The sequence below is a fragment of the Nipponia nippon genome, unplaced genomic scaffold, assembly GCF_047370975.1.
Source record: "Nipponia nippon isolate SJK-2023a ecotype South Korea unplaced genomic scaffold, ASM4737097v1 scaffold_4, whole genome shotgun sequence".
NCBI classification, from domain to species: Eukaryota; Metazoa; Chordata; class Aves; order Pelecaniformes; family Threskiornithidae; genus Nipponia; species Nipponia nippon.
Genome location: NW_028262358.1, coordinates 19,304,536 through 19,328,351, shown reverse-complemented (window position 1 = coordinate 19,328,351; position 23,816 = coordinate 19,304,536). Strand labels below are relative to the sequence as shown.

The window sequence follows — 23,816 nt, the reverse complement described above, 5'->3', positions numbered from 1 at the left end:
GTAGACATGACCGACTCGTCCATACTCCGTGCCGGCAGTGCCCTACTTTGCTAGCGCTAGATAAGTCCTCAGGAGGCAAGTCAAGTGTGAGATGGACTTCGTACACTCGGACCAATTCTGTTTGAAACCACTCCTTAAATCTGTTTTTGATAGAGCTTGCTTACACTGCTTGTTTATTGGTTTAGTAACTGTATGAATAGAACTTGCCGTGGGGCGGGGGGGAAATCCCTTGCCTGCTTGCTGTCTGCACTGGGTATTAACACAAGGGTATCACTGGGGATACATACCAGTCGTCTTGGAAGTGCGTGCTTCCTCTGTCAGTTTTTGTGTCTCTTGTCCTTGCTTGTGCTTTATTGCTTTTTCATTGAAGAAAAAACCTAATTTTCCTAATTCTTGGTTATTTTTTTGTGTGTTGTCTTTTTCCTTCTTGATTATCTAGCATGCATTTTCTTTCATGCTTTCCCCTTCTGGTTGTGATAACCTCGTTAGTCTCTGCTTTCTGTGTCCTTCCCAGGATAATTAACCAACATGTCCTGCTAAATGTAGGGTCTACAAAATTAGATAATGTGGCATTTTTTCCGCTTGAGGAAAACGCCTCCAGTATCAGTTCAGTTCTCGTAGCACTTGTTAGCTCCCACCTTCGTATTGCTTGATGATGGGTACAGACATTACCTGAACGTTTTCTTGCTCCTGATGCCTATTGCCAAAGGATTAATCATTGCAGTATAGTTATTTTTGTTTCCTCTGCTTTTTCCTGACTGTGCTTTGTTAAAGGTGAGGGCTTGGTGTACAAAAGATGAGGAACTGGAAGGAGATGGCTTACAGACACAGTTCTGTTAAAAAGTGGGAGTATGGTCTCGCTTCTGAAAACATTCCTCCTTCTCAGCCTTTATTTGTTGGTGACTCTCCTTGCGTTTGACCTCTGAAGTCCTTATTGAGCCATGCCTTGCATTTGTGAGTGTACTGTGGTTTCCATTTGGGTCTGTGAGCTACCTACAGAGAATCTGAAAGATCACTAAAAACAGCAAGTCCGTTGCATGTGGGCTTGCGTTTCCTACACAGAGGCCTCCGTTTCAGCAAGGTGCTAGGATAAAGGGGCTGTTACAATAGCCTGTCCTTTGGCAGCGCCGCGTAGGAGCATGTTGCTGATGCTTCTGCACTAACAGACCACTTGCATGGGACCTAATGGTTATAGCTGCTGTGCGGAGGAGAGTGGGGGTGATAGCATGGAAGTCAGAAGGATATTGGTGGCAGCGTGCCCAGTGCTGGCTTTTATAGCCAAACCTGTAAAGGGCAATTGGTCCTCTTTGCTTGTTGATATGTTTAGCAATGGAGGGTTGAGCACTCACTGTGCAATGTATGTTTTCCATTTGTGGTTGTGTTAGCTTCCCTGAAATTTTGTTGGAAGATTTTATTTTTTTAAAAGAAATGCACTTTTAGCCTATCATAACTGTCACTTCAAGATAAGTCCTTCGGCTGTTTTTGGGTGCAAGGAGGATATGGTTTTAGTATCATTGGTTAGAAAGAATCCACGTTAAAAGTGGATGGTTTTGTGTGTGTTGTCCGAGTGTACACTGATCTATATCGCATTACCTTTTGTTGCCCTTCTTGGGAGGGAGGGAGTGAACTTTTCACATTCAAGCTTTCCTGTGCTTCTAATACTTGCAACTGCAAAAGTGCTTATTTCTTAGTAGTGGCAACCTTTGAACGGTCTCATTTCAGCTAGGACAGTACTGTGTTGTTGGCTGGTTTCTTTGCCTGCCTCTGAATTGCAGCGACTGCCTGCAAATGCTTTGAGTGAGATCCATGTGGAAATTTCCAGTCTCAAGATGTAGGGGGGAAGAAAACCACCTCCTGTTGACAGAGTACGTTTCCTTACCTGACAGGCAGCTTTCAAGTTTAAAAGTGCATTATACAACGTTAAAACCAACCCTAGTGATTAAACTCTGGCGAGATTCAGGAGTAACACTTCTTACAGGTCTGGAGCATATGGACAGGTCTTGTAAAGATAACCACAGAATTATGACCTGATTTTTATTTTTACAGCTAACCTATTGAGCTTAGATTCGTTGCGAACGCTTGACGGTCCTAACAGGCGTACTTAAAGCATGTGAAGTATAATACTTGCTTCCTGGCTACAGCTGTTGTTCCTGATTTTGATCACTGATTAACAGTTGTTGAACAAATATTCCAGTAACCAGGGTTTACCCTGCATTTGCATAATAATGTGTTTCTGAAATTCAGCTGTAGTAATCCACGCATCTCCTATGTGACTGCAGCAAAATTGTGTACTTATCCAGAAATTTAGCTATAGTGGTCTGTGCTTCTCCTGCCTGACTGATGTAGCAGACATGTTTGTGAGACAGGCTTTGTGCTTCCCGAGAAGGTAACTGGATCCAGTTGCTTGTGATCTGCAGCAGGGCGTAATGCTGTGGCTACTACTGTTGACTCAGGATCACTTGTACCACTTCAGTGTATTAATGTTTGTAGTTGTCGTGCGTATGTGGATGTTGACATGTTATCTTCTAAAAATGAATCGGTACCTGTGTACCTACCTAGAAAATAACTTAAATACATGGCCTTAGACTAGTGCTTGGTACCTATCACAGCCAGAACTTTTCCCCCCCCCCCCCAAATGATTACAGAGAGTGCTGTATGGGTAAGGTTGAACCTTAGTCAGCATCTTGTGCAAACTGCATGCCTCTATCTTCTCTGTTTAGTAAAGGTGGGAGGACGTGCGACTGAACCAGCCCTGGAATTGTGACCCTGACCGTGCTTTAAAGATGTGGGAGATCAGTGAAATAAGCAGGTGAAAAATCTCCCTTGCAAAATGGTTTTGAAGTCTCAGCCACTCTTGATTTTCTTTTACGTGAACTGCAGCGATGGGTGTCCTTAGGCTCAGACAAAGGAGTTGGTGGAACTTATTCTTCTCAGCCACACTCTGTCCTGCATCCTGCGGTGCCCAGTTTGTATTTGAAGACGCTGAAATTGCACAGACGGTTATGAATCTGAGATGGAGCACCTCTCGAACAGAAAGGGGGACCAAGTCAAAAATTTAGCACTCTAGTGCGGTACTGTGCAAATGCTGTGGTTGGTAGGCGTTCTGAGCGTACTTAAGTTTCCAATTAGAAGTAGCAGAGTGAGCTACAAGTTGGAGGATGAGCAGACTGCCCTTGGAGGACAGACAGAGCTTACTCGTTGGTGTGGGGGTGAAGAAATTTGGCTATGTAACATGAGCAGGCATAGCTCCAGGGCAGGAATGGGATGTGACAGTTGTCAGCGCACTTCAGCCGTGCTATCAGGCACTGAGGATATGTTCCAGGGCCTGATAACAATTAAAGGTCAAATGCTAATGCCTTTAATCCTTTTTAAACATCTGGAGGGAATCAAGACCGTCTTTGCACTGTTACTGACATTTACCTGTTTTTGCTTCCCCTGGTCAATGGTAACTTGAATTATTTGTGTGGCGTCCTGGAACGTTATCCTAACTCACGAACAGTCATAGGGAGAGTTCTTGCTTTGCCCGGTAAGGTCAGCTAACTAGCTGTCATTCAAGCTGGCCTGTCTGTTATCTGAGCTGCAAACAAGTTCCCATGGTGGCTGGTTGCCAAAGCGGAAAGAGATTGTCTGGGATATGCCACTGGGTCTTGGGTGACTTGAAACTGCTTGCAAACTCGTTCCCTGACATCTTGCCCCCTCCCCTTTCTTTTCCATCTTTCAGCACAGAAAGACATCAGTCATGGCGGGCGATGCCATCATGGTCGTGAAGGGCTTGACAAAGCTTAGTAAAGCAGTCCTAGAGACCCAGGCAGGACAGCTTCGGCAGGTGCTCCTTGGGGGCGATGCAGTTACCATGGCAAGGACTCTCCAAGCTGCTGCTGAAGAACAGTTCAGTTCTGCCCTGGGGAAAGTGCAGGTAAGCAAAGCTCTTTGTGCACAGTCTAGTCTCATGTTTTGCTTTTCCTCCAGGTACTTTTGGGGTTCGTTGTGGGGGTGGCTAGGAACTTGTATCGTGAACTAGAACCTAGCTCTGAAGTGCTGGATCAATAATACAGATGTTGCAATGCTCTGGGAATTCTCCAGGATTCCTGTGGTGTGCAGTAGGTGCTTGGACAGGAACGGGGGGGGGGACTGCTACTGCAGAGTGTTTGTTTCCATTACTGACTGTTTAAGACATGCTGAAAATGAAAAGTACTCTGTTCACCTCATCTTGTCAAAGATCAAGCTCTTGCTAAGATTGGCCAGCAGCTTTGTTATTTTAAGTGTCCTCTAAACTTCAGTCATTGATTACCTCTCCTTTGACTAAGTGAACAGCTCTTCTAGAGTGAATTGGATTTATTTCAGTGCTGCTTTCCTTTCTTGACAGAACTGGTGCACGTGGTATTTTTCAGAATGGCTCAGGGTCAGGTGTTTGCGTGTTCATCACTTACAGCCCAGGCTGGATTTTCAGAACTGATTTTCAAATGAGGAACATAAGGAAAGACAGACTTTTTTTTTTTTTTTTTACGCAGCAGCTTCTGTCACCAGACATGGGGATGGATTTATAAGAGTTTCACATTTGCTGTGTTGCCATCTCTTGAAAACATGGGGCTTGTCTGAGGAAAAGAACTTCTCTTAATCAAAAACGATCATCCTTTATCATCCTTTAGAAAGACAGTGTAGCTCAGATCATTGTTTTTGAAGCAGAAACTAATGAGTGAGGTTTTGATGTTTTCTTTTTTTAATGCAATGATCTTAGACTATCATGGCAGTCTGTAGCTTCAGTCCTAGAATCTGGGCCTGTGTTTCCTTGGTTCTATTTAAGCTTGCAATAGAAATACCCTAAGTGTGTTTGTTTATGGGGACAGTGCTTTGTCTTGCCTTTGTCCTCCTTTTGCATCCAAGGAGAGAGAGATAGATGATGTTCTCCTGTTTCTGTACATGTTTCTCTGCACAAGAGAGGCCCCACAAGCACACCTGCAGAACACTTGCCCTGCGTTCTGTAGATGAATTGCATGAGAAGCTGCTGCCAAAGCAGGGCTCAGCAAGAAATCTGTAGTGTGAAGCTACATTTTCTGTTTCGAAGAGAGGAAAGCTTTTCCGTTAAGTGACTATATTTCACTTCTCTTGATCTGTGGCAGGGTTTTGGCTGTCTGACGTGCTTTTAAAAATTTAAGTATGGAAGTAGAGAGGCCTTCTTGCTTGAAATCATCAGTCAGTATTGTGGCCACAGTCCTCATCTGTAAACAGATTTCTCCTTTCCCCCCTGTGCTGTGATGTTGAGGTTCAGAATAGCACGAGACCTGCTGAATAACAGGAAAGACCATGTTCTGGTTTTTTTCTGTAAGGAAGGAAAATGTAATTAGTGTTTAGGAAGGAGCCTAAAATATGCTGCCTGCTTGCCTGACCACAGCAGGATTTAAAATCCTGTTGATTGGCTGTTAAGGGCCATCAGTGCTTCCATGGTATTGCCGCTGCTGAGATAGGTAACTAGAATATGCCAAGTAACAATAGCAGATAATGCTTTGCTGCTAACTTTTTTTAGTTTTTATTTTTCTTTTCCTACATTGAAAAGTGGTAGGAAATATCTGGACTTAGTAGGACAGCTCTTGCAGGTCAGGACAACAGAAAAGACTGTCAGGAGAAGCTTGCCTTGAGTGTTGCTGTGTCTAATGTTGCCATCCTTGCTTCAAGCACAGACCTTTCTTTATTTTGGGATGACAACAAGCCCTGCCATAGTTTAGTGGTTGAATAATGAAATGTGTTTTGCAGTTGGTAACATCATGGCCATGGAAGGCTGAGCATACTTTGCCTAGAAGTAGGTATCTGGTATTGCTTTGGGTAGCATTGGGCTTGAAAGTGCTGACATTGCATGATTAGGGACAGGGTGGGAGGAGGGAGCATGGTAGGGGTAAGACCTGAATATTATGAGGTTTAGCTTTTTGTTATCCTGCCTAAGTATATCTTATGTGATATTGCAGCTCCCATCACCTGTTGTTTCTGAGCAGTGTGCTGCTTCTAGTGAACTCCACAATTAGTGACCCTTCCTGGCAGTGTACGTAGAACAAGGCGTCTCCAGTTCGGGGTATTTGAGAAGCTGTTAACGAATTTGTCCCATTTGTTCCCAGTTGAAAGCCTGCCAGTGATCCCAGGTGTCTCTTCCTTTTTCCTGTCTCTTAGTGGGAATGCCCGTAGTGCCAGAGTCTCTACAAATTACCTACTGTGGAGACATGACAGCCTAGCTGCGTGCCCATCTCTGAGGACCACGGATGGGTAGGGAGCAGGTTTTAAGTTCTTTTCTTAATGTATTTCTATTATTGTTTGCAGGAACTAGGCAAACAGCAGGAGAACTTAACTGAGCTCAGTGAGGATTTTGGGAAAGACTATGACTTCTCAGCCCGAGAGCCATCAGATGCTCCAATGGACTTCTCCACTGCCCCTGGCAAGCCTCACGAACGCAGCAGCGAAGGCCCTGCTCACTCTTATACTACGAATGGACCTTTTAGAAGTGCTGGTGAGACTGGAGATTCTGGCATGGGTCAGAAGCCTTTCCCTCCCAAAATGGATGCAAGGTTATTTGGAGGCTTTAGGGACCCTGGAAATCCTTTTGCTGCTGCCTTTGGACAAAATAGGGCTTTTCACCAAGACCATTCCTCTGTTAGTGGATTAACAGCTGAAGATATTGATAAAGCCAGACAGGCCAAAACAGGTTCAGAGCAGAAACCCTACAAACAGATGGTATGTTTGTTGTGGTTTTTTTGTTGTTGTTGTTTTTTGTTGTTTTTTTTTTTTTAAATTAAGGATTCTCAGTACTATGGTTTCTATACTGGATTGTCCTTACTCACCTTCTCCTGTGTTTCATTTCTTCCTATCCTGCTAGTCCCTTTTGTGGAGGCAAATGAACTCTGATCTGTGATATTTATTCTGTCAATAGCTTTTTCAGGCTCTCCTTTCACACTTGCTCCCTCTATATCAGATATTCTGATGTGAGAGGGTGTTTAAAAAGCATACATAGGGTTAGACTTCAGTTTTATATTAACAGGAGCTCTCCTTTCATTCACTGGACTATGAGGACTCGATGTATTTATTGATGCATGTTACAGTAATGAAGGGTCTGTATTTCATCCCAGTTTTGAAATGTTGCGCAGGTGGGGACAGCTGTAGGCTACAAAGGTTTGAAGACTGACCTAAAGAGTCTGTCTTCTCCTGGAAGGGCCCTGTTCCCTTCAGCTAGTTGTTTTGCTATGACTGTGAAGAATGAATTGGACCTAAGCTCCTCTCAGTGAAGACTGTGGCTTCCTGTGCTGTGTCTTGCAGTCCTTCTAGAGGCGGAGGGGACATTGCCCTGAGCATTAGTAGACTGGAGAGTAGCACAGCTCACAATTATTGCTTTAGTGCTTCGTGCCCTTGTGCGAGACAGCACAGAAAGCCCACAGCAGAATTCACACTGGAGACACTTGCCATCTGCTCTGACCTTCTGCCTCCTTCCCCAAACCCAGTATCAGATGCTACTGTGGGTTCACTCACTCGGGATATTGCTTTGATGAAACAGTGTGCTGCTTCTGTTGCTCCAGCTGTTGTGCGTGGGGGAATTACATACACTGCTGTGAACCTGATAATCTTCCATGCGTTTTAATTCCACGCGTGGAAGGGGGTTTGGGTTGGCATTGCGCTGCTGCTCCAAGTTCAAAATATAAGGACTGCTAAGGTGAAAGTAAAAATGGGCTTTCTAAACATGGTTGTCAGCTGTTCTGTCTTTCCCACCCTCTTGTCCACTCCTCTGCTTAGTGTGTGTTTTGGTTCATGGTGTGTCTGTTCTGCAGTGTGTTCATTCGAAAATATTTCAATATATATAAGGCTCAGTGTTCAAGAAGAGCTTTCTGTAGCACAGAGTTGTTCAAGTGCTTTCAAAGTTGCAGTCTGAATTTGCAGGTTATCTGACCATATGCCCAGTTCACTTGTGGATTTCTTTTTGTCTTGTTTTCCTTTCCCCCTCTTTCTGCTGCAGCTTAGTGAGCGGGCCCGGGAGAGGAAGGTTCCCGTCACAAGGATCGGACGGCTCGCCAACTTTGGAGGTCAGTTTGCGCACCCACACTTGCGAATTCCCTACACTTGCACGTGCTGGTTAGTGGCTGGCTATGACAGTGCTCCGGTGGAAGCATTAGTTGCTTCTGTTTTCTAGTTAAGCTTCTTAATAGTAAAGTGCTTTCCCACAAACAGCTGGTTAGCTCAGAGCTTGATTTGGGCTTTTTCATTACAATTATGGATCTTGGCCTTTAGTCAGAATGAAGTTACAAATTGAATTCTGTCTTCTGTTACTCTTTTATCATATCTAACTGTTACAGTATGGCAAAGAAAAAAGCTCCCCACCTAAACAGACCTTTCAGATGCATTCAGCAGGCTACCTGTAAACAAGAACTACAGAGCTGATGTGGCTTTTCATTTGTCTTAAGATGGCAGGCTGATACATTCCTGGAGCTTAGTTTTCATATACCTGTTCTGAAATGGGGAGAAAAAAAAAAAAAAGTCACTCTTAAGAGTGTAGGGCAGATGATTTGGGAGTGCATAGTAGAACTGCGCATCTTCATGGTAACACATACTGGGCTGGGCCGTTTTAATGAGAGGGAGAGAGTGAGGTGCAGGTTGTTCTCCTGTCTGTACAAATACCCTGCTCCCTCCATATGTGATTTCACTTTATTGAGGAAACTCTCCTTCTAGTCCTTACAGTCTGCTGTTACTGTCAAGCATAGACAGCTGGAGCAGCTGTTATTTTAAACAATTTTTCCCAAACTTATCGTTTCTACGTCTCTGAACAGTGGTTAAATATAAAACATATCCTTTTGGTATTGATTTTTGAGGGTGGGGAGGTGATAATAATCAAGGTCTGATTTACTTAGCCATTGCTTATAAACCATTTTCTTCCAGGAAGGATGCAAGGTCTGAGCTTGTAAGGTCAAGCTAGCTGAAACCTATGTGAATTTTATTTGCAGAATGGGACTTGCTATGTTAAAAAGCAGCTAAATATCTTCAGTAATATTAACAGATGGTGCTTATCTAATATCTTATATCCAAAGCCATCAAAGGATGTAACATGTTCCTGAGAAAAAGGGAACTATCACAGTATTGCAGGTGGAAAAGATGATCACAGCTAGTCTTACTTAGCACGTCATTAGATGAGTGGTCTCTCTGTTGGTGTTTTTTTGTGACTGTAGTGTTTTGAGATGATAGTAGCCTATCTAGGTTGTGGACAGTCTCCCCCAAGTAGCACGTTAGGCCCTTGTGGCTCTTGTGATTCTCCTCCACAAAATTTGATAGAGAAGCACATGTGCAAAGTAGGCATCCTTGTGTTACGGATCCCAGAAGAAAGAAAAATAGCTTGTTGAATGTAATTCACATCAACTATTGTATAAAAAAACCCAGTGATTCTTCTTCTGTGTGTCTCTTTGTCAGAGTAATGTGCACAGTAGGAGGAGTTGCGGGCAGGGACTGATTTTTATGCAGTGCAGGAATAAACAGCAAGTGAGCTTTGTGATAACATAAGGTTTTAATGCTGGTCAGATCTCTTAACCTTGTAGTTCATTGCAGGCGCTCTGGCTTCTCAGCATGCTTAGTATTCCTTAAAGGAATGATCTGCTTTTGGAGTAACAAGGCATCACTTTAAAACTCACTTGACTTCTTTGTTTTTAAGCTCAACTCACTTGACTTCTTTGTTTTTAAGCTCAACTCACTTGACTTCCTTGTTTTTAAGCTCTAGTAGCATACAGGTCTCCGTTCTAATCTAGCCTTGAATTTATGGAAAGTGTCACAGCACTTTTAGCTGTCATCTTCCGAATTTATCTGTGGCTGCTTGCTGACAGCTAGTGGATGCAAAGTGGCAGATGACCAAATTTTCTGTGAACTTTGAGTTCCAGTGCTGTTGCTGTACACTCCAGCTCTTGGCGCCCAAGGCTGTTGCATGAGGAAAGGCTGACTCATGCTTCAAGGGGAAATATAACTAACTACCTGTCTTCTCCTAACCTCAGGTTAAAAAACAAAACAAAAAACCACCAAGGGAGAGTGCAAAAGAAGGAGATTGTTCATAAACAGCACCCCCAGTCATATCTCTGTGTCATCTGTTTTTTGGTCTTGCCCTTCTCCTCCAGTTGTCTGTTTTGTATGACTGAAAGTGCTGGCAAGACAGAGCTCTTGCTTTTGGGGGGACCTTGAGTTGCAAAAATGGCGTTAGGATTCTCTGATCTGTGCAATCTTCATGAGCATTCATTGCTTATCTTTCCCTCTGAATTTTTCCTCGCAATAGCAAGGAGAAATAGTACTGTCAGTACACTGGCTAAAAACAACGGATGTGGCCTATAGGTAGGGGTTTTTTCCAGTTTAAGAAATCCCTTGGTAATATTTTGGTAGGCTGTGTAACGCTTGAAGGTGGTTTCTGAGGGTGGGGTGAATCTGAAGGAGGGTGGGGTGAATCTGAAATAGTGTGGGCAGCCTCATGTGGGAAGGACTACCTGTAAGGAGCACTTCTTAATGGTCAGGTCTTGATCCAGACTGAAACAAGCTTTTAAACAGTCTCTAGAACTGCATGGAAAGAGGGACTCCACTTGCAGTGAGGAGCAGCTCCTGCTTGCTATTTGCTCCTAATTTAAAGTGTTTTTTCTGACCTGCACATGGCCTTGAGAGGGCCAGTGCAATTGTGAAACCCCATCAGCTAATTCTAGTGTGGCTTTTCCTGTAGCTCTTATCTGATGAGAAATGTTCTTTTCAAATTGCATCTTTATGAAGCATTTTAAGTGCTTAAACCAGGAAACATTAGCTGGTGGGAAGAGCTGTGGTGTACTGTTGACTCTTACCCATTTTTTATTTTACTCTGAAGTTGTTGGTGAGCTTTGGCTTATGGTTGACTGTTTTCCTCTTGGATTGGGAGCAGGGGAAGGTAGTACTTGCGTGCCTCTCCTAGCTACTTAGTGTCCTTGCTGACAGTCCTTTTTGGGTATTATTCTCAGGAGTGATGCAAGAGGTAACGTGTACAACTTTTAAAAATATCTGCAAGCTGAAGAGTGAGGCTGATAAAGGGAGTCTCATGAGGGCATAGGAGGCAGTTTCCAACTGAGATGAGAATTGATTTTTGCTTTCCTAAGATCCAACCCAATTTAATGTATTTTTTTTTTTTAGAGAAGGCAAGATAAGCTTGAAGTAAACTAAGTGTTTCAGAGCTCAGTGGTAGGTGAGTTGGAAGTTCCCTGTGCCTGCACAGCGTGTGTTCTCTCTCGTGCATTTTCTCTTGTCTTGCCCTTTCAATGTGTCGTGGTTTAACCCCAGCTAGCAACTAAGCACCACGCAGCTGCTTGCCCACTCCCCCCTTGGTGGGGTGGGGGAGAGAATCAGAAGGGTAAAAGGGAGAAAACTCGTGGGTTGAGATAAGAACAGTTTAATAATTGAAGTAAAATAAAATAGAACAGTTAAATAGGTAAAGAAAAAGCTGTGCACGCAAACAGAGCAAAACAAGGAATTCGTTCACCACTTCCCATGGGCAGGCGGGTGTTTGGCCATCCCCAGGAAAGCAGGGCTCCATCATGCCTAACGGTTACTTGGGAAGACAAACGCCATCACGCCGAATGTCCCCCCTTTCCTCCTTCTTCCCCCAGCTTGTATACTGAGCATGACGTCATACGGTATGGAATAGCCCTTGGGCCAGTCTGGGTCAGCCCCCCTGGCTGTGCCCCCTCCCAGCCTCCCCATGCACCCGGCAGAGCAGGGGAAGCTGAAAAGTCCTTGACCAGCGTGAGCACTACTCCGCAACTATTTAGTAACAGCCTAGCAAGAACTACTTAGCAAGAACCAAAACATCAGTGTATCATCAACACTGTTCTCATCCTAAATCCAAAACACAGCCCCATACTGGCTACCAAGAAGAAAATTAACTCTATCCCAGCTGAAACCAGGACACAATGGAAGTCATAAACAAGGAGTAGGATGATTTAATGAGAGTCTTCAATTACATTATTGGTTTTTGGGAGCACCTGCTGCTGCTGCTGCTGAGGGATGATGGTTAACAGCTGGAAGGAGCCCTTTTGCAGGGGATGTCACTGTTAACCTATGGGATAGTAGTGACCCAGCTCTGTCCTTGCTTCCTAGGCCATTCAAATGATCAGAACTAAATAGGGGATAGCAGAGCTGGGGTGTGTGTGATTATTTCCTGCTCTACAAGCTGCCTCTTTGCATTGCATTGAAAATAATTAAGGGCAGGAGGCTGCTCCGTATCGGTGAGGGAGTGCAGCTTAGAGCAAGTAAGCTTTTTGCGCATGATATGTTTCTTGTGTGCTTTGGGGTGCCATCTTCATTTGAAGACCCCAGGAAATCACTGTGGGAAATATAATGGTTGAGGTGGATTCTTCCCCTACCACCTCCACACCAGTCAAACTAGCATTTGACTCTGACTTTTCTTGGTGGGATAAACCCCACTTTTTTCTTTATTTCCATATTAGAAGAACATAATTTTAGGCTTGGAAAAGATGGGAAGATGTTGAGTAGGTCAAAAGCAGAGTTCATGTAACTATTCCTGGGGTTCAGATAGCTGAATTTCCATGCTACTGGCATGATCCCGTTCACACTTGAATCATTCTGCCTCCTGTCTTTGCATGTTTCGTCTTGTCCCCCCCGTGTTACAGGAAATGTTGATCTCTCAGCTGTGGTGTCAGGACACTGTGGTGGGTGATGGACAAATTAGTAACAGGAGGCAGAAATACTTGGACTGCAGAGTTCGCCTGGCTTCTTGCCTCTTCTGAGAGCAAAGAACATTTTGCTGGAAAGATTGAAAATCATTTTCTCTGATGCTTGCGTGTAATACTGAGCTAGTGTTTCTTTGTAATCACACAAGATGCTCTGCTGAACTTCTTTGTCCTTTATATGTATTTTTGTATGCTTCTTGCAGCAGCTGGAGTGACTGCTGGTAGCTGTTTTTATAGTACTAAATATCATCATTGATTTTTATTTGTTTATTTTATTTTTTCTTCCCCGGATTGGAACTGGTAAAACAGATTTTTCTGCAGTTTTTTGTTCCATGCTTGTTTTGTAGCCTGATGGGTCATCAGTTCCACCCACGCAGTTCTTGATCTCTTCTTTATTTCCATTCTCTGTTTCTTGCATCATTTGACTTTTCTAAGCAGTTTCTGTCTCCCTTAATCATATTCCTGGTTTGTGAGTTTATTATTTTAATGATATAATAAGATCTTTTTGCAATAAAGAGAATTCAAGAAGCTTGCAGGGAAGTCTAGATCTAATGTGATTGTAGCAATTTTGCAAAGAAAAAAAAAAGGCTAGCCTCTTGAATATATACAGGACTGACAACTACAGGATTCAGATTGTCATGCGAGTGACAAGTGAGTGTGGCTTTCTTCCGTGGAGCATTTAATGCTCAGAAAGCTAGTGGAAATCCATGCACAACTGTCTGTAGCTTGCAATGCATTCTGTGTGGTGCTTGCAGTGTTTGACGTGACCAAAACCAGGGCACAGACTGCTCCAGGGGAGAGTCTTGCCCACCCCTGTGCTTGGCAGGCTGAGCAGAGTGATAACAGCCCATTCAGTCTCCTGTTTGTTTTGTTGTGTCAGTTGCTGAGCAAGAGGATTCTTCCTGAACTGGTTCCAGATCATCTCTTGATGGGCTTGGTTTGAAGTGTAATGGGTGCTGGAGATGCCTGGAAAATGTCTGAAGAGGCACTCTGCTGGTATAAAACCAAGTGGCATTTTCCAGGCCTGAAATAATCTGTCTGCATGAAGTGCAAAATGCAGAGGTGTTGGGGGATGTTATTTTCCAAGGTGCTGAACTGTGGCTGTTCAGTGATGCTGAAAATTGTCCCAAAATTTATTAATCTTGGAGGAAGTACTCATCTTGCAGACAAAGAAAATGAAGGACATCAGGAGTGACTTGTGCAAGGTCAGTAGAGTAGTGGCCCAGAGGAGGGAGTGCTTTTCTACAGCTGTGCAGGTTCTTTGGAGAGATGACTTGATCCCGGTAACAGGTGACCGGCTGGCAGTGTGTGGTGGGTTGACCTTGGCTGGCAGCTAAGCCCCATGCAGCTGCTCGCTCGTTTCCTCCCACAGCAGGATGGAATAGGAAGAGCAAAAGCGAGACAACTTGGGAGTTGAGATAAAGATGGCTTAATAGGTGAAGCAAAGCTCCATGTGCAAGCAAAGCAGCAAGGGGAATTCATTCACTGCTCCCTATCGGCAGGCGGATGGCCAGCCACTTCTTGCGAAGCAGGGCCTTGGCATCTGTAGCAGTTACTTGGGAAGGCAAACACCATAACCTCGAATGTACCCTCCTTCATCCTCCTTTCTCCAAGCTTTTACTGCTGAGCATGACGTTATATAGTACGGAGATCCCTTTGATTGATTTGGATCAGCTGTCCTGGCTGTGTCCCCTCCCAGCCTCTTGCCCACCCCCAGCCTACTCATTGCGGGGTCAGAGTGGGAAAAAGAAAAAGCCTTGATGCTGTGCAAACGCTGTCCAGCAACAGCTAAAACATTGGCGTGTTACCAACACGTGCAGTCACAAATCCAACACACAACATGATACAGGCTGCTGTGAAGAAAATTAACTCCTATCTCAGCCACACCCAGTACACAGCATTATTTGTGTTCAAATAACGTGTGCCTGGACCACAGCCTTTCAGCTGGATGGGTGTGCAGAAGAGCCCTGGAAAACAAATCTGAGTGGCATTTCAGGAAATGAGTGGTGTGGCTCTGACCCCTCCTGTCTGCTACTTGCTTTCTGAACCTTAGAGCGTTAGTCTGGTTTGTAAGATGAGGAAAGGTGAAGTTTTCCACGCTGGTTTTTGTTGTGTGAGCTGTGTGTGTTCCAAATGCCACAGTGAATGAAATTCAAGTTGGTAAAGGAGAAGGTAATACGTTCCTGAAGTTCAGGGTCAGAGTGATCCCTAGCACTGGTATTAGTAGATAGGAGTTAGAGCTATGAGGAATTTAGCCTGTTATTTAATTCCCTAATTTCATGGTTATTCTGATAATAACTTAGTAAGGATAAAGGAATAATGTGAGTAACTGAGACTGTGGAAAGTGGCAGCTTTCTCTAAGCCCTGGACTTTCAGGGAAAGGGCCAAGTTTTGGCATTGCTTTGATGAGAAATAAAACTTTGAATTGTCACCTGGTTTTTGGTGCTAGAAGGTTACATATACAGCTGATTTCATTTTTGCAGGCTTGATTACTAAGAAGCAGCAGATGCCTAAGATGCATATGATCCTGCACAGTCCCAAGAGTATTATCTGCCCTCCTGCTACCACATTTAGAGCAGGGCTGCGTATGCCCAGAGATGCTTCCAGATAGTTACTGAACGTTTTGAAGGAAGAATGCTGCATTGTGTTTTCACGTAATGTCCTGAGCTAAATGTCCTGCTGTGCACTCTGATTATAGTGTGAAGATGCTTGAAGCCTTTGTTTAAACTTCAGATCTTGGAACCTTAGCAGCTGTTTAACAGTGAACTTGGTTATGCCTGGCTTCAGTTTATTTGGAACCGTTGTTGACTGATGATTGGAGTTTGTTTTCTAGCAAATTGGAGAGAGCGGAGCAGTAAGCAAATTCTAAGAGGAGCTGTTGTAACAGAAGGTCTTTTTCTGGCGTAGTCTACAATATGGTTTAGTTCAGATGCTCAGCTGTGTACGTCCATGAGAGGGGAGGTGTAATACGTACTTTTTTGGTGTCTGATCTTGCCTACACTGATATAAAACACGAACAGCTTTGGAGCATGCTGGAACTTCTCCAGCTTTATTCTGGAAGGCAGGGTAGAATATGGTTCCTAGTCTTTTTGTTTGCCTTTGAGGTGGTTTGTGTCTTAATGAGGAAGAGAGATTAGAAAATTCAGATATGTTTTATTTTAGGTACAGGCAGTAAGTCTCAGTAGTGAATGTAGAGCCTTAAGGAGGAGATGCAACGTATTTCTTTTGGAACTAATTGCTGCCGGCCCAGTTCAGCCCAGCTCTGATAATGACCAAGCTGATTTCTGATGGGGAGCATTGCTTTGGAGGTGGTGAAAGTGGGATCAAGGCCAACAGAAGTGCTCCCTGAGTGGTATTCTGTCTAGAAAACCACATTTTGTTGATGAGGTATGTCTTCACTGGCTTCCTGTCTGACTCTCGGTGCTTTCTGTTCCAAGTTACTGTCTCACCTGTGGGATCTGTTTGGAGATGACTGTATCAGCATTTTAATAGATGTTATGCTCTGTTTGAAAAGCCTCTTTGCTTCTTTGCTGTGGAGTCTATGGATATTTTTCTCATTTTGTTCAGCTAATAAAATCTTGGATTTCTGGTGCGAAAGACTTGCTCAGTGGTCATGTGTGGCCTGGCACTATTGAAGGGTCTGCACAAGTTTACTAGTAACTGCAGACTTCCTTAGGCTTGAATTTGGCATTTCAGTGCCACATCTCCACAGGAAAACTTGCAGAAAATATGGAAAACTTATACCACCTCACCCCCCCAAAAACCCCCGCCACCCTCAAAAATGATTTCAAGGTTTTTTAATCTAAGTATTATAATGTTAAAATCATGGCATCCTTTGAAAGTTATATTTCTTCTGAATGTAGATTTCTGTATTATGCCATATGCTCTTAAACATTCATGTGCAATGGAGAATGAAAGGTTGTCTGACAGTTCAATGGCATGGGAGTGGCCCTGGAAGCAGTCCTCACGAAGGCCTTGTAATGTAACCGATGCCTCCTGTGCCCCGTGCTTCACCATGTGCTGGATTCTTTGACCAAGTGCACAGTCTTCAAGATTGCAAGATGGGGCTGTTTCTGAAGCAGATATACTGTGCAAGTTTGAAATTTTATTGGTAGAAGTAGGGTTGTAATTACCTGATGGGAGAGAGTAAAAACTTAACTGTGCAAGGCAAGGTTCAACTTGTTTGTGCCCAGGCTTCCTCACTTGAGGCCACAAAATGTGTGCATGCGTTTCCTCCTGCACCCACGCACAAAATGCCGTGTGCTGGTCAGCTACGCTTCCTTCATTGTGTCCCCTGGTTGTTTTACCCGGGAAGCTGTCCCGTACTGCCTGAAGGAGGGCTTGGAGTGCTTGGAAAACACTCACACCCAGTACTGCTAGCAGCGTGGGAGTGAGGCATGGCAGGATACACCATTGCTGAGGAGATGTGGAGCACCAGCTGTTCTGGTTGCCCATATCATTTATTATCCAGAAAAATAAATATTTTGAAATTGGGAAGGCAGTGAGACCGTTGCTGGTACACAGCATGATTAGATCTGTGTCTCATTAATCTTCGGTGGCTTTGATCAGGTTAGTGGAGGTAGATAATGCTTCTTTTGTAGTCATAGCTTAATCTGTGTCTGTGAGACAACGCCCTAGAATTCACTGCTTGCAGGGGTGATAGTGCACATGGAGTGCTGGTGTTTGGTCTCATGGTCTTACTGTTGCTGTGCGGGGTTACTCCCCAGCACAGCTCCTTGGACTTGCAGGCTACAACACCGCTTGCATAAGGTGGGCCTCAGGAATGACGTGTTTCTGTTCATCATAGTCAAGGAGCATGTGGAAGTCAGGCAGCTAATGAGCACAAATAAACCCGAATTCTTAGACAGCAGGGTCACAGAGCCTTAAAGTCTACTGGCAGTGGCTTCATCTAAATACGGTTTTGCTTCCCCTGACTGTGGTGGCATGGGGGGGGGGGTGAGGGGGATTCTGTTCTTTCCTGAAAATTGTACTTGGAGAACCATGTTTGTGAGATTTTTTTTTTTTTTCTTCCCTTCTCCTAAACTCCACGATTTGAGTCTACAGCAGGACCTCAGCCAGAGCACAGAGCTTGTTGACATGCTTTATAAAAGCTGGACATCCCAGAGTGGCCTAGCCTATGATACCTGGCTGGCATGCTGGGCTGAAGAAGTACAAGAGAAAACTGTTCTGTGTCAAACTTGAAGATGACTCCATTGCAAAAGCCAGGATGTTCTAATCAAGCTGTTTTGCCGCTGTACATCTGACCGTGTAGCTTAAGGTTAATTATAAAAAATGCCTCTGTATGTGGCTCGGAATGTTCTTTTCATTCTGACCTGGGTCTTCTTATTTTAAAGGACTAGCTGTTGGTCTTGGCATTGGGGCGTTGGCAGAAGTTGCAAAGAAGAGCCTTAGACCTGAGGAACGCAATGGTAAGCCCTTTCTAAATCCTCATTTTTTTTTTTTTCCCCTCATTTTTTTTTCTTTTTTCCCCCAGACACAGTTTACCTGCACTTGCAAGATTTTATTCTTTTGAAAGCTGGGACGGTGAGGCGGTCAGAATAACAGGGGGATGTGGGTAGTTCTTTTATTTTTAACATAATCCTTCTCCACCTCCAGACTCTTCTCCCATCTAGGTACGCCACAGCCCCGCTACGTAGACAGAAGTCAGACGCATATGCGAGACAGTTGAGTTTATGTTGGCGCAATTTGTACAGCTTAGTTTCCCAGCCACCCCCAAGTTTGAACACTATCCCTGTGCCCATTCTTGGATTGTCTTGGCCTAACAATTTTTTTTAAACTGTTCAGTGAAACTATGTAGTTCTGTCAGTACAGAAACTGTAGATGAGCTCATATGTCTGAAAACTCTGTTAGTGGTTGCAGTCCGTTTGAAATTTAAGGATGTTCTGCCTAGGAGGAACTTGGAGGATGGCTGCTCTCTTTTAAGAGAGACAAAACACTTTATGTACATGTTAAATGGCAATTATCTGCTTCCAGTATCTATATTTTTGCCTTATTCTAAAAGGTTCTCATAACAGGTCAGAAGGCTGTGCTGTACAAAACGACCTGATCCTGTTTTCTTCCCAGCTTGTTTCAAGTTGGAGGTAAAATGTTCCTAAGTTGTACCTGGCCATGTCATGGTGGCTTTCTTCTAAGCTTATGTGTTGGTAAAATATGGTGGTACCGAATGATTGTGTACGGGCTGAATGGTTTAGGGGGTAGAAAGTACATGGTGTTCTTTCCTAGAAAACATGAGATTGCCCTAAAGCTTATAGCTCCATTCACTTGTTTCTTATCCAGGAAAAGCTTTGGTGGGATACTGCAAAATGTAAAGTTCTTTGTTACAGTTACTGCAGGCTGTTTGGTCTTCAGCTGGTCTCTCTGGTTTGGCTAGCATGTTTGTGTGTTTAGATTATTTCCAGTGACTGGAGGGAACTGATGAAAGGGTTAAGCACTTGCAGCTAGAAGTAAAAGTGAAGTCAAATCGTTCCTTGTTCAGAAGCATTGCTTTGAGATAATGACGACTGCTGGGTCCTTGCAATTTTACTCTGTGGCCAGTGGTGTTCTACTACAAGGCCAGTTTGTGTCTTCCCCTGGTCCTCTTTGGGGGTGAGGGAAGGATGGAGACTGAGATAGTGTGAACCTCTATTCCAGGAGGTACTGGAATAGCTGAAAATTGAAGAAATTTGCAGGGGGAAGAACCCTAAAAAAACAACCAACCAAAAAAAACCCCAAACCAAAAAACAACACCCCAGCAGATGAAACGCATTCCCTGCGGTGGGGGGACAGGGGTGAGGCAGGGGTTGTGTGCCACCCAGGACACTACTTGTTAATACTCCCATCTTTGCATTCCCTGTACAACTAGGCAGTGCAGAGCAGCCCAGCAGAAAAAAAGGATCCTTGGCAAAGAGTTGTTGTTTCTCTCCATGACCTGAAGTGTTTGAGGCTGGGTGGGTTGCTTTGCTTACATTTAAAAGCATGCATTCAAGCAAACATGGCCCATCCTGTAGAGAATCCTTGAAGGCTTTTGCTTTCAGCGCTTGTGATGTTTGACAGGTTGTTCATACCTGTTGGAAGCTTTGCTTTTAACAGAAGAGGAATTGCACAACTGTTGATATTTCTCTTCTTGCCAGATTATTTTCTATTTGGGCACACCCCAAAGTGAAAACATGAGCTTGCAGAGCTATGAAATTTGAGGGAATAACATGAGCTTTGTTTCTCTTCCTTACAGCATGAGAAAGGATTATTTATTTTCTTTCTTTTAAGAGGGCAACAAACACTTTTTCCATGCAATAAAGCAATTGCACCTTTAGACTTTTTTCTTTTTGCTAGAGAAACTATTATTTTTCCCGTGTAACTATAACTTGGTGCCAGAAGCCTGCTCTACAGTCTGAGTCATGCTTTGGGAAGAGTAATTCTCTTAAATAAACCTTAATTAAAGAATAAGGCAATGAGAACTGCCGACTTCGATGCTAGGCAAGGGAGTTAGAAAATGACCTGGCTTTTATTTTTAGCTGTCTTGCTTTCGTTCTTGCTTCCCCTCTTGCTGTCATGTCTGCTTAGATAAGAGCTTGGAGCAGTGGTTACACTGTAAAGGGGAAGTGTAGTGGGATGGAGAATGGGCCAAGAGCAGCAAGTGTTGAGGTGAGGCGGATGTAAAAGACTATTTCAGCCCTCTTACTCTTCTGGAGCTTTTCAGGCCAAGGACACAGGAAAGTCTCCAGGTGACTCAGCTACAGCCTCTAGCTAGTGTCCTTGGATGCATTTTCCACAGGATTTTACAGTGGTGGGTGACGCTCCAGGGATGAGAGCTCCCTCCATGGGCTCTGCTTCTGCAGAAATGCATGGCAGAGGATATGTACACAGTTTTGAGTCCAAGATCCTGTTGTCCTGCTGTTCTTCTGGCAGTACCAGCCTTAGCTGTTCTTGGGGGAAATCTCTTGACATAGGTACCTCTACATTTCTTTAAAAATACCTCTGCACCCCTTTAATGATTTCAGCTTGAGGCATTTGTGTCCAAGTTTTCTGGCTGCCAGCACCGTAAGGTTGGGCTAAGACTTGTCTTTGAGAATGACATATCATCTTGTTTTCTGGAAGCTGGTAGAGGATGTCTTCTCTCCCCACTGCGGCAATATTAATAGTAACTTCTTGGCACTTCAAACTTAAACAAGTGGGATGTGTATATGCCCAAAGGCATGCCTAAGAATTTCACACTCTCACTGGCACCCAGGAGTGATGGGAAAGAGCCTTCTCTTGGTTACCCTCCTCTTGTTCAGTCAGTACAAATGAAAGTGTTTTCACACCTTTAAGATGGATCTAGAAACACTGGTCCTTCAGTCACAAAACTGCAAGGTGGAAGCTCCTGAGCTACAAGGGATCCTAGCAGCATGGCTTGTACTACTTCTTCCCATTGCTGTTATCAAATGGAGGGACCACAAATGCCTACTCTCCTGCGCGTTCTCTAGCAATTGCGCTAGTGCTGATCTGTCTTTTCCTGCCCAGTTTCCCCATCCTTGTTTAGTAGCCACAGGGCCCTTCTTTCTCTGCCTCGCATTGTCTCTGTTTCCATAAACAATTTACTACTTAAGGGATTTATCCTAGAACAAAAAAGTCTGGTGCAAGAGTTTGTGAATTTCTCCCTTTTCCATCTAAGCCTGATGTCCGGGACATAAATTCTTCCCACTGCCAAATTCCTGTGAGTAGGTGCAGTTTGTTTTTTTTTTTTTTTTTTTGGGGGGGGGGGGGGGAGGATGGGGTGGTGTTGGTTTGTGGCTTTTTTTTTTTTTTTTTTAGGGCTTGAGGGCCTAATGCTGCTCTCTTTAAGTTCTTTAATAAGTGGTTTGGTTCATCTTATCCTCTTAAAAAGAGGATGGATGTACTTGATTTCCAGTGGGAATTTTCTTGGTAGGCTGATGTAGCTAATTAAAAATAACCTCCTTGGTCACTGGTGACCTTGATGGCAGTCTCAGTATTTGGAGCGTGTGTCTGAAGTGTGAGGCTGACGTGGGGTGGGAATGGGAGGGTAGAATAAATTTCCAGGAATAAAAATGTAAGAGTGCCCAGATAAATAGCTGCCATTACTAGTAAAGAGACTCTGGGTTCAAGGTTAATTTTGTAACTTATTAATGACTTGTACCCGGCCGTTCTACTAGGCACCGTGCAAATGCCAGGCTGGGCAGAGCCCCAAAGGGCTGGCAGCTGGCCTAGGTTCGAATGTAGAGTTGTTTTCTTATGAAAAGGAATAATGCAATCATCTCCTTCAGTTTTCAGTCTTAAGCGCTTAGGCTATGTTCTTGACTCTTCCCTTGCCCCAAAGTTTGTGTGGTGGATGGTCCTAAAAACAAATACATGCGAAGTCCAGTGGTTAGTTCTCCATTTGACAGTAGCAAAGGAGGTGGAAGAGCAGCGAGACAGCTGTGAGATGCACCCAGGTTTGGGAGGGTTCACGTCGATTCTGGATTTGGAAAGGAAGATGTGGGTCAAGCACTCCAGAGGGCATCTGTCTGCTGTCTCTGCTGTGGAAGAGCGAGCTGACAGGCTCCAGGCATTGTGGCTGCGGGAGCCTTCATTTCTGAAGTCTCCTGGTTGCCACAGCTTGTTTAGATGTGACTTCTTTTTGCCTTTTTTTCTTTCCTTGATGAAGTAGGGAAAAAAAAAACAACTTTGTGATCTTAAGATGGGGAGGGAATTGTTTGCAGCATCAAAAGTTACCTGCAGTCTTTGGGAAAAAACACGAATTTACTGAAAACTGGTGTATTTTTTCATGAACTTGTGCTGGTTTTTATCCCCACTTACTTTCCAGCCAGCCTTGGAAGCCTATGTCCGTTTTCTCTCTGTTTTTTCCTCTTTGCTTGCCATTTACATAATCCTGCTTTTGACTCTTGCTTTGAAGTCACTTTCTTGTTCATGCCCACTTCTAGCAAAGTACATAAACAAGCAGTACCTGATCACGTGCTGTTTGGCTGCCCGGTGATCAGGTAGTGCCCCTGTGGGCTTGACTTCAATGAGAAGTCACCAGGAGAAGAGGATGGGGAGTGCCTGTGTTTCACTCTTTCTCTGATAAGACTCTTAAAATTGTCAGGGTTCATTGGCTTCTGGAGGTGACTTTAATCATTAACTAACTCCTTTATGCTGCTGCATAAAGTGTGTGCAGGTGGTGTGAAGGAAGGTAAGGCTTTGACTTGGTAGTTTCTCTAGCTCCTGTTTATCTCTATGTCAGAGCTCATACAAGGGTTCGTTTGCCTCATCATTGCTAAGGACAGAGAATTTTCCTGATGGGGCAGTTGAGAGCCAGAGCTCTGTTAGATGGCTCCAAGCACTCCACTCTCCAGAGCCAGCTTTTCAAGTGGGCAAAGCCACAGCCTTCTGCCCTAGGCAGTGCTACCTATTCAGCCTCTCCGACTCCTTACATTCAGGATCCAGAGCAAAGTGTGCTCTGAGGATTTCTCTGTGTGATGCAAATGGTGACTTCTGGGCCCCTCCTGCTTTTCTGCATCTTGCTTTCAAGAGCAGGATAGTTGTCCTATGTACTCCCTCCTGGTGTTTTTATTCATCTCTCCTTTTCATGTCCATTCTTTACTCGGGACAGGGATTTGGACGGATAGATGATGTCCCACATGCAGTGCCATCTTGCTGCTCTGCCACAAAACAGGTAAAGGAAAGGAGGGGCTGAAGGACAGGGAAAGTCAGTGCTTTGCACGCTCTGTGCACTGCCAGTGGAGAGTTCAGTGGCATGACTTCTGTAGGGACAGCTTTGTAAGCAAGCCAGCTGGTTGCTGGGGCTGAAGGGAGTCTGTCAGATCAGTAACATGCTTAGCGCCTCAAGAAGGTTGTACGAAGTTGTGTGAGCCACCAGAGTTTAGACAGCAGCTAACAGTCTGACTTTTGGCTCTTTCTCCTGTCCCCTGGCTGGTGTGAGCTCCCTCTGTGTTCCTTCTTGAGAGCTAGCTGGAGATGGAGAGGATCTCTTGCTGCTGTAGGCACTACATGACACACCAGTAACTTCCATCTGCCCAAGATCTTCAGGGCTGTTGCAGCTGCCATGCCTTTTTGGGCCCCGCTTGTCGTATATGTGGGCTCCAGCTGTTCTGTCCTTTGTACCCTTTCCTCCAAAGTGTT

General features: G+C 44.3%; 1 protein-coding gene across 4 annotated transcripts in view; it reads left to right on the top strand.

Annotated features, from left to right (window-relative positions):
- The window catches only part of COQ8A (coenzyme Q8A), a 48,836-nt gene that overhangs the window by 8,904 nt on the left and 16,116 nt on the right, over nucleotides 1–23,816 (top strand). For all 4 annotated transcript variants that reach the window (XM_087776748.1, XM_087776749.1, XM_087776750.1 and 1 more), the window contains exons 2-5: nucleotides 3,722–3,916; nucleotides 6,307–6,717; nucleotides 7,988–8,054; nucleotides 18,056–18,130. In XM_087776748.1, the coding sequence (XP_087632874.1) occupies nucleotides 3,740–3,916; nucleotides 6,307–6,717; nucleotides 7,988–8,054; nucleotides 18,056–18,130 (730 nt within the window). In that variant the 5' untranslated portion in view covers nucleotides 3,722–3,739. The remainder of the gene's footprint in view (nucleotides 1–3,721; nucleotides 3,917–6,306; nucleotides 6,718–7,987; nucleotides 8,055–18,055; nucleotides 18,131–23,816) is intronic.